At 56.8% G+C, this 9,957-nt stretch overlaps 1 protein-coding gene across 1 annotated transcript; it reads left to right on the forward strand.

Moving 5' to 3' along the window:
• The first annotated feature begins 1,873 nt into the window (after positions 1–1,873).
• Positions 1,874–9,704, forward strand: SELENBP1 (selenium binding protein 1). The gene is made up of 12 exons (XM_032397054.1): positions 1,874–1,953; positions 4,426–4,482; positions 4,664–4,776; positions 5,032–5,217; positions 5,728–5,848; positions 6,998–7,180; positions 7,456–7,634; positions 8,073–8,151; positions 8,245–8,366; positions 8,620–8,712; positions 8,887–9,005; positions 9,211–9,704. The coding sequence occupies exons 1-12, from the start codon at positions 1,950–1,952 to the stop codon at positions 9,371–9,373; spliced, it is 1,419 nt and encodes a 472-aa protein (XP_032252945.1). The 5' UTR covers positions 1,874–1,949; the 3' UTR covers positions 9,374–9,704.
• The last annotated feature ends 253 nt before the right edge of the window (positions 9,705–9,957 follow it).

A 9,957-nucleotide genomic window follows, 5' to 3' on the forward strand; every position in this document is an offset into this window, starting at 1 on the left:
CTTTCTTTCTCTCTCAGATCTTGGATATTAGGCTACTTCAAGCCCCAAAGCAGGAGAGTAGAGGAGGTATGAGATGAGACCTCAGGAGGAGGAGGAGGCCAGAGGGGCGGGCTGAAGGCAAGGTAAGTGAAGGAGCCAGCAGACGAAGAAGCCAGCAGAGGCGAAGAAGCAGCGCGAGGGGCCGCCCAGGGGGGACAGCTGCACCCACATGGTTGACTGGGGCCCCTGCCTGGCCAATGGTGTAATGGTGAGGATGCAGATATAGGAAAAAGCCAGGAGAGGCGGAGGGATACTGGGGAGAAGGGGGTAAAGGAGGCTCCCTGCCATGGGCGGCCACGGAGCATCCTCCTGGGTGGGCTCCCTCACCCACGGGAACCAGGCTGGACAGACACCCATCATACGGCAGCCCAGTTTTGTTCTCCTTCCTTCCACTCCAGTTTGGGAAGTCCATGGATCTTTCTGCGGGCAGTCTCAAGACCAAACTTTGTCCCTTTCACTACCCAATAAAAACTTCACCCCACAGCTTTCATCCAAGGAGATGAAAGTGGCTTCTGTAGACACAGAGTCAGCAGGTTCCTAGAAGAGTGGGGCAGTTTACCCTTGTCAGGCAGCCAGCTTTCAGGAAAGAGGGGGCCCTTGGCTTCAAGATGAAGGACTGTTGGGGTGGGTTCCCTTGTCCAGCCCTTCAAACCTGGGCTTCTCTGGATGAGGGCAGACCCAGAGAGAGCTAACAGATCAGGCCTCAACCCTGCCTTAGTTCTTCAGCAAGCAGTTGCCTTTTGCCCGGAGGCCATCACATGTCCCTGGGACACTATCCTAGCAGGCTCAGCAGCCCCGGCCCGCACTGAAGCCTCCAGCTGGAGCTCTCCTTCTTTCCTGGACAGGTGGAGACCCTGAGAGTTTTAGGACTCGTCACAGGCCAGTGAAGGACAGTGGCACCATGCTGGGCTGCCCTGGGGTCCTGCTATCTGCCTTGGGAGCTGTTGAGGTACCAAGCGGAGAGATGGGGTTGGGGGGACTCCAATTCCACCTCCTGAGATTTATGAGGGCAATAGAAAGTGATGAGGAGCACTGCCAACTTCCCTTCCACTTCAAAGCTCAAGGGGAATACAGGAGTCTGGAGAAAGTGAAACCTGGATATTCTAAACCCTGGTTCCTGTCAGGGCAGCTGTGGCAGGAAGACCTGGGTGAGCAGCTGGGGGGTGGGTAAGGTTGTGCCTTTTGGAGCATGGATGGCTGGAATGAGAGGGTCCTTTTAGGAGAGAGCTGACCCTGGCTGTGGATAGGAGCAAGTGGGCCCACAGCCCCGGGTGCCCCTCATGGCGAGAAACAGATCCAAGTACAGAGAAGAGCCTTTAGAGGCAGGGACACGTGCACACACACGCTCACACAGACACACACACTCACGCACACTCACGCACACAGCCGTAAACACCCTGGCAGGCACAGGCTCCCACAAGGACACACAGACGTGCCCAAGTCCAGACAACACAACGCTCACGCTGGCACATTTTCACACGCAAAGACACGCACACACACACACAGGCAACGCACAGGTATACAAGACCATGCACATTCGCAGACCCACAAAGTCACATATGCCCAGGCACCCACAAAAGAGATGTGTGCGCAGGCACAGCGCGTATCTGCATGTGCACAGACCCCTGTGCGTGCGCGCGCGCGCACACACACACACACACACACACACACACGTGCGCGCGCACCCAGTAACTCAAACACCGGGTAGCCTCCCGAGCCATTTGAGAGCGTCCTGGCCAGCTGCCCCGGGTCTTTCACTCCTTCCCTCTGGGCTGCAGCCCAGGCCCTCCTCCTGCCCCACCCCGCCCCCAGTTGGTTGTATAAATTCCTTCCCTTTGCCCCTTCCCGGCACAGCCTGCCTGCAGCACCAGCACAGCCCCGGTCAGGACCAAAGCACACCAGCAAGCGGCATGGGTAAGGAGGGGCCTCTGACAGCCAAGTGCCGCCGACCTCTGGCCCACAAAACAGGAAGGGACAGAAAAGCCGGGTTGGGGGAAGCTGGTTAGGGGAGGGGGTGTTGAACCCTGCTCCAGTGTCCCCCACCCCCACCCCTGCATTTCCCAGTTCAGCCAATGTTTCTAGAGCTGCAAAGAGAGGAGGGTAGAGGGACTGCTGGGATGGGTGGCCCTGGACCCCCACCTGGCTCCCCGGCGGCGGCCTGGAGGGCTCCAGGGGCCTTTCTGCAGCTGGGAAAATCTGGTACGGGTGGGAGCATACGGAAGGAAAACCTCTTGTCCCTGGCTGTCACCATAGGTGAAAGATAATCCTGATTCCAGCCCTGGGCCAGATTTTTACTCCAGGAAGTAGGAAACCCAGGCCTTAGGGCCAGATCACTCTCTAGCCACCCTGAACCCCCGATCGCTCTGAAAGGGGAATCAGAGCCCACACACTCTCACTGGGCCCTGTCCAGCGCCTCCCAACTTCCCAGTCCCAAAAGCCCCCCTATTCCCCATCCTCGGGCTCCCGGATGTCGGGCTGAGGAGGAGCTCGGGTCTGCTTGGGAGTATCGAGGCCCTTGTCCCCTTGCATCTGGCTCTCCCCTGGCCTGGCAGAATGCCTAGCAGCCAGCCTGACACTGGGAAAACCCAGTGAGCTTCTCCTGGGTTCATCTCAAACCCAAAGGTGTTCAGAGATGGTGCTTGAGATGCTTAAGACAGGGAGGGTGTCAGGCAAGAACACTGATGCTCCTGGGGACCTGGGGTTGCACAGGGCCTGACTGACTCTAAGAAACGCTGGGGTGGAGGGTGGGGAGGGGACGATGACGCAGCCGGCAACACCTCCCTCACACCTCCTGTCTGTCTCTGTTCGGCTTTGCGGGTTTCCTGTCTCTGTCTTGATGTCTTGGAGTTTTGAATTTCCTTCTGTTCTGTGTCCAGCAACCTCCTTCCTCACCCCCTTGCCTCCCGTGCCAAGCCCTGGCACAAGTCTCCTTCGTTGCCTTGGACTGGCCCTCTCACCCTTCCCCACCCAGCCCAGCCCTCTCCCTGGGATTTCTGTCCCCCACTTCTGGCGCAGCCCTACCCGTATATATACGGCACTTCTCCTTTACAAAAGTACTTCTGAATACATTGGCTTATTTGACTTTCATAGTCACCTAGAAAAGAAAGTAAGATATTATTACCCCCTTTTAGCCAAAGAAAAAGAGAAAGTAAAGAGAGCAGATATCAGCTCTGACCTCGAAACCAGGTTTCTGCACTCAAAAACGCCGTTGCCACCTCCGGGCCTCCTAAGTCACTTGGCTGCCATGAGTAGGAGACCTGGTTTCCTGGCTGAGGGCCTGAGCCCAGGCCCAGTGGTGGCTCGACTTCGGCTCCTCCCACCTCCCCACTTGCGGCACCCCAGCTGTCAGGGCAGTGGCCACGCTGGCCGCGGGCCAGGGCAGGGAGGCAGCGCCCCGTCTGTGCTCTCCAGTCCGGGATTTCTTTCAGCCTGCAGCTCCCTCTGTGCTATTCCTCAGCTCTTCCTCCCGGTCAGACCCCAAAGCCTGATGCCTGAAGCCTGGTCCTGCTGGCACTCCTTCTTGGCCACCGACTTTGGTGCCGTAGATCCCTGTGGCTTCTCTTGCCAGACTTCAGGGCCACACCCACAGCTCTGTTCGGTGGGCCTCTGAGCCCTCCAGAGGTGGACGAAACACAGATAAAGGAAGTGGGGCTCACGGGGCTGGGGGGTGGAGAAACTGGTCTAAGGACAGCCAGGTGGTAACAGCCCTATGGCCTTGAACTTCAGCCTCCTGTCCCTTCCTTCCCAGACCTTTGGCTAAGTCATCCAGGTTCTGGCCAGCAGCCTGGGGGCAGGACCCAGAGGGGTGGAAAACAGGAAGTGCCCCAGATCCGGTAAGATACCGGCTGGGACGAGCCGAGCCCCCTCGCTAGCTGAGGGCAGCCCGGGCGGACTGGCTCCGGTCAAGCGCAACGCTGCCCGCTTGACGGCACCGTCCTGTTTACCTCTCCTCAAAGCCCGCTGTGGTGTTCTTGGGACCTTCTTTTTATACACATGGTGTGGAAGTTGAGCTGGGAGGTTAAGTAACTTGCCCAAGCTCCCATGGCTAGTCAGCGAGCCGCTGGGACTGGGGTGCAAGTCGATGTGGTCACTGCTGTGCCACCCAGCCTCTGTCGCGCTCACCCTTCGCCTGCCCTCCCCTGGGTCCTGCTTGAGTGTCTGTCCATCTTCAGGTCCTACGTGTGCAGCTCCTTCTGCCACAGGCACACACTCACCAGAGCTTTGAGGGGCTGGGAGACGGGTGGCAGTGATGACGCTGGAGTTGACACAGGACCCGGGACGGTGTGTCTGCCTTGGCCAGTGGCGGGGTGTGTGTGGTGGCACGTGGGGAGGGAGCCTTCACCTTCCAGAGAGTGGTCCAACCAACGTGCCGCATTGTTTCCACAGCTACAAAATGCGGGAAGTGTGGACCCGGCTACCCTACCCCTCTGGAGGCCATGAAAGGTCAGTGTGCAACGTCTGAGAGCCCATGCCCCCAGAAAGGAATTCTACAGGCCAGCACCTTCGGCTGATTCCACCGCTACTGGGGGTGGGCGACCTGAGACCTCGGCCTCGGCACGTCCAGCACCGCCCCTGTCATTCCGCTCCGCCCTGCCATCCCCACTAACTGCCTGCTACCCTTTAGGACCCAGGGAGGAGATTGTCTACCTGCCCTGTATTTACCGAAACACTGGCACTGAGGCCCCGGATTATCTGGCCACTGTGGACGTTGACCCCAAGTCTCCCCACTATTGCCAGGTGAGGTGGAGCTCGGGCACTGGAGGACCCTGAGACCCTTCCTCTGGCCCTGGCCCCAGCGATGCCCTTTCCCAGTCCAGCCTTCTTCACCTTCCTTTGGGTATGATTGTAGAGTGTGTTCTCCACCCAAGGGCACCCCTGAGGTGCTGGGCAGTGATGAATTCCAGGCTGTGCTGTGCCGCCAAGCCCAAGTGGGTCCAGGGCTCACAGAGGCACGGTCTGGGTGAGCACCACCCCTCCCCACTCCCATCCTAGGTCATCCACCGGCTGCCCATGCCAAACCTGAAGGATGAGCTGCATCACTCGGGATGGAACACCTGCAGCAGCTGCTTTGGGGACAGCACCAAGTCACGCAACAAGTTGATACTGCCCTGTCTCATGTCCTCCCGTATCTACGTGGTGGATGTGGGCTCCGATCCCCGGGCCCCGAAGCTACACAAGGCATGCGCCCTGCCTTTTTTGCTCAGGGACCCTGGGGGTGGGCAATGGAGGCGTGGGAATAGTTTTTTGGTTTTTTTTTGGGGGGGGGTTGTTTTTGTTTTGTTTTGTTTTTTTAATTTTCCCTCCCTTAGGCAGGAGCCTCCAATCCTTCCTTTTAACATGTTTTTGAGCACCATCTTTGTGCCACGCACTCGCGGCTGGCTGCTGGTGATACGGAGTTAATACTGGCAGTGGCCCGGGCGAGAAGCTTCTGGTCTCACAGGGCTATGAGACAGGGGGACAGAAGTCAGTGCTTTCTGCCTGCGGAGTTAGCAGTCTCTCAGACTCTCCCTTGCTGCTCTGCAGAAGCTACCAGATTGAATCTCTGCCCTATTTCCACTGGGAAAATTGTGTCCGTGTCTTGAAGGAAAAGAAGGTGGGGTCAGCAGATAGGAGTAGGGGAATGGGGGAGTCGTGGGTGGGTCCCCCCAGCCCTGTAAGATTCTGATGCCATTCCTTATCCCCCTCCAGGTCATTGAGGCTGAGGACATCCATGCCAAGTGTGGCCTGGGCTACAACCACACCAGCCACTGCCTGGCTAGTGGGGAGGTGATGATCAGCACCCTGGGAGACCCCAAGGGCAACGGCAAAGGTACCTGCTGGCACTGTAGGCACATCTGTGGGGGGAACAGTTCCCAAGCTGGGGAGGGGATAGAATGACCTTCCAGGGAGAACCAGAGGGCTAGGTCTCATCCAAAATTTAAACCATAGTCAATTAACTTCAGTTGTTTCAATTATTTCTATGAAGATGAAACCTGACTGATGAATTCAGTTAAAAGTTATAGTCAGAACAGTCCACTGTGGGGAATGTGAGCACAGACATGGCCCCAGAAAAGGCATACATTTGATGTCAGCTTTTATGAATTCAGGAGCAAGTCTCACAGTCCTTGGGACCCTTCATCTTCACATTTGCTCTCTCATTTATGGTACGATCAGGGCTGACACAAAATGTCTACTATGTGCCAGACGCAACCTCTGAGGGAGCTGCTACTCGGATCTCTGGTTTCCAGATGAGAAAGCAGGGCACAGACTGATAAATAACTTACCCAAAGTCATACAGCTAATGAGCTGTAGGGGTGGAACTCAAACCCAGGAATCTGAGTCCTAATCACTACACTGGGCTGCTTCCCTCTGAACCTTACCCATTTTGTCAGCGCCCTCCATCTGACAGCTTGGAGCAGACTATCAGCTCCTTTTTCTCAGAGATGGGAGAAAAGTGACACTCCTAGATTTAATAACACTTCGGAATTGACATCTAGTTGTATTTGCAAAGAATTGTCCAGGCTTCATAACATACCGAGCAAGAGAAAACATGTTGGGCATTCATGTTGAATGAGAAGTAAATATAATTTGTCTGCTCTAAAAAAAAAAATGTAGTGAGCAGAATGGAGCCTAGACTCTGGGAGGAACCCCACAGAGAGTGGGAGGCTGGGCAAGAGAAGCACAGGGTGCTGAGTCCCAGGCTCTTGGCTCAAGGGAACAGAAAATTTCCCCTGTGGTCTGGAGAGGACGGGGATGAAATTGATGGCGGTAGGGGCACCAGAGTGAGTCCCTACCTCCCACCCGGTCCTCTGGGTGGGACCCTTTGGACACCTGAATCAAAGGAGCTGGCAAACCCAGTGGGAGGAAGGGGCACCAGGCCATGGACGTGGAGCCTCTTGGACATGCCTGGGAGTGAGGGCTGGCTGAGGGTGGCAGCTCTGTTGCGTCTACCTGCCACGTTACTTCCTTCCCTGCTCAGGGGGTTTCGTGCTGCTGGATGGAGAGACGTTCGAGGTGAAGGGGACATGGGAACGGCCTGGGGGAGCCGCACCTATGGGCTATGACTTCTGGTACCAGCCTCGACACAATGTCATGATCAGCACTGAATGGGCGGCTCCTAATGTCTTTGGAGATGGCTTCAACCCTGCTCACGTAGAGGCGGGTGAGAATGCCCTCCACAGGTCAGCAGGAGCCCGGGCACGCATGCCGCTCCTCTCTGCTTGAAAACCCCTCTCTGGGCCTCTTACTCCCCTCCTGTGAACCCGACTCTTGGGGTGCTGGTATAGGAGTGTGCTGAGTACTCTGACTTGCTCACGCATCTTTCTAATCCCTCCCACTGGTTTTTTCAACCTAATGCGCGGGGCTGTGCCCTGGCTTTTGCCCACCGCCCCCCTGCCTGGATCCTGAGCCCATCCTCTGGCCCTGTCCCCACCCCAGGGCTATATGGAAGCCACATACACGTGTGGGACTGGCAGCGTCACGAGATCGTGCAGACCCTGCCTCTGCAGGATGGGCTCATCCCCCTGGAGGTCCGCTTCCTGCACAACCCCGACGCAGCCCAGGGCTTCGTGGGCTGTGCCCTCAGCTCCACCATCCAGCGCTTCTACAAGAATCAGGTGACCTGCGTCCTCCGGCCCTCTCCTCCCAGCAGTCCCAGCCTGTACCTCTGCCAGGCTTCCAGAGCCGTGAGGCACCGCTCTCTCTAGGCGTGACCCAAGCCCCTCGGCCTGGCTCCGGAGCCCAACTTCTCCAGGAACAAAATCCAAGGCCACTTGCTCTCTCTCTCTTCTCTCCTCAACCCTAAATTCCCACGTATTCATTCAAAAAGTATGTGTGAGCTTCTACAGTAGGCACTGTGCTAGGTGCTGGGAATGCAGTGGTGAAGCAGACGTCATCCCTACCTTACGGGGCTTGCATCGGACTTAGACCCCAGTGGCAAGAAGGCCCTGCCTCGGCTGGCTCCCTGTAGACAGTAGGCCCTGGAGAGACCCACATCTGACCCCAGCCCCCCGATCTCACAAGCTCACCTCTTTGCCTCCCAACCCCACCCCCAGGGAGGTACATGGTCAGTGGAGAAGGTGATCCAGGTGCCCCCCAAGAAGGTGAAGGGCTGGCTGCTGCCTGAAATGCCAAGTGAGTGCCCGGGGCGGGGGGGGGGTGTCAAACGGGGCTTCCTGGCCGGGGGACAAGAGTCCTTAAAGCCTCTGAACCACACTCCCACCCCAGGCCTGATCACGGACATCCTGCTGTCTCTGGATGACCGCTTCCTCTACTTCAGCAACTGGCTGCACGGGGACCTGCGGCAATATGACATCTCTGACCCACAAAGGCCCCGCCTCACGGGACAGGTGGGGCGCCAACAGAATGGGGAGTGAGAAGGAGGGAGGAAAAAGAAGTCTGGGGGTGAGGGAGAGGGTATGAAGTGGCTGGGGGGTGATAAAGGAGGTGCAGGAATAGCAGAACTGGAGGCTGAGGGATGGTGCAGCCCAGGTCTGTGGGGAGCCATGGCTACACGTGGGGAAAGTGAGGCAAGCTGCTCTTCCTGCAATGTCCTCACCTCCCACCATTGTCCTCCTTTACGCTCTGTATCTCCCCGTCCAGCTCTTCCTTGGGGGCAGCATTGTTAAGGGAGGGCCTGTGCAAGTGTTGGAGGACCAGGAGCTAAAATCCCAGCCAGAGCCCCTGGTGGTCAAGGTGAGGATTTACCTCCCCTCCCCCTCCCCCATCACTCCCCACCTCGCAGCGCCCAGCCCAGCTCATGGGACCCTCAGATCCATGCTGGAGAAGTATGGGGTGGGGGGCATACTCCATGATCCCCCTCCAAGGACCCATATGTTACCATGGGCCTGACCCCCTGGTTTTCCCAAGGGGAAACGGGTACCTGGAGGCCCTCAGATGATCCAGCTTAGCCTAGATGGGAAGCGTCTATATGTCACCACGTCGCTGTACAGTGCCTGGGACAAGCAGTTTTACCCTGATCTCATCAGGTGAGAAGCAGACCGCCTGGGCTTCCCTCCCTAGCCCTCCTCTCCCAGAAGAGTCTGGCTTTCTGAAGACTCCTTGGGCACCCCCACCTGCTTCCACCCTGCAGGCCCTGCTCCTTCCCTAGGACCTACCTCTGCATCACAAACTCTTGGGGGAAGGGGATGGCCACCTCTGACCTCTCTTTTTTCCGCTCCCTGTTTCCACCAGGGAAGGCTCCGTGATGCTGCAGATTGATGTAGACACAATAAAGGGAGGCCTGAAGTTGAACCCCAACTTCCTCGTGGACTTTGGGAAGGAGCCGCTAGGCCCAGCCCTGGCCCATGAACTCCGCTACCCTGGGGGTGACTGCAGCTCTGACATTTGGCTCTGAAGTCCACCCCTGGTAGCCAGTCCACATCTGAGCCCTCACTTATGCAGAGACCTGGCTTCGCTCTGCTCCCTCTTGGCCCCCAACCCTTGGCAGATTGTCCCACCAAAGCCAACCTGAGGCTGTTGGAATATATTGAGTAGTGTCTTCATTTACAGATCACTGTTGCACGTTGCTCACTGGCTGTTTTTACATAAGCTCTCGGAAATTACTTTATCAGGAAATAAACTGGTGAACCTATTCCTCAGATCACCTCATCTTTGGGGGCACAAGGTCTATGACTTCCCATCTGCTGACCCTTTGTATCTTGCATGGGAAAGTTCTGATGAGTACTCCAAGGGAGTGACTAGTTCATACCAGTGATGACAACACAATACTAAGGGTGCCCAAATCTCACTTTTATGGCCAGACAGAATGTGAAGATTTTGGAGGTGGTTGTCACAAGGAGACCTGGGAGGAGAGAGTGTCAATGGGTGTTCCTAAACTTTATTATTTTTTAAATCCATGCTTTCTTTTAATGAATGTAAAATCTCGCCCACAACCCCCAAGAGAGTGTAGTGTGCCCCCTCACACACAAGGGACACCCC

The sequence above is a fragment of the Phoca vitulina genome, unplaced genomic scaffold (genome assembly GCF_004348235.1).
Source record: "Phoca vitulina isolate PV1807 unplaced genomic scaffold, GSC_HSeal_1.0 scaffold96, whole genome shotgun sequence".
In the NCBI taxonomy this organism is placed as follows: Eukaryota; Metazoa; Chordata; class Mammalia; order Carnivora; family Phocidae; genus Phoca; species Phoca vitulina.

Bases quoted from the DNA above. Each gene is read 5' to 3' on its own strand.
- SELENBP1 (XM_032397054.1), top strand. The intron at 5,218-5,727 runs GCATGCGCCCTG...ATCCCCCTCCAG, and splicing joins GGGCCCCGAAGCTACACAAG to GTCATTGAGGCTGAGGACAT. The intron at 7,635-8,072 runs GTGACCTGCGTC...CCCCACCCCCAG, and splicing joins AGCGCTTCTACAAGAATCAG to GGAGGTACATGGTCAGTGGA.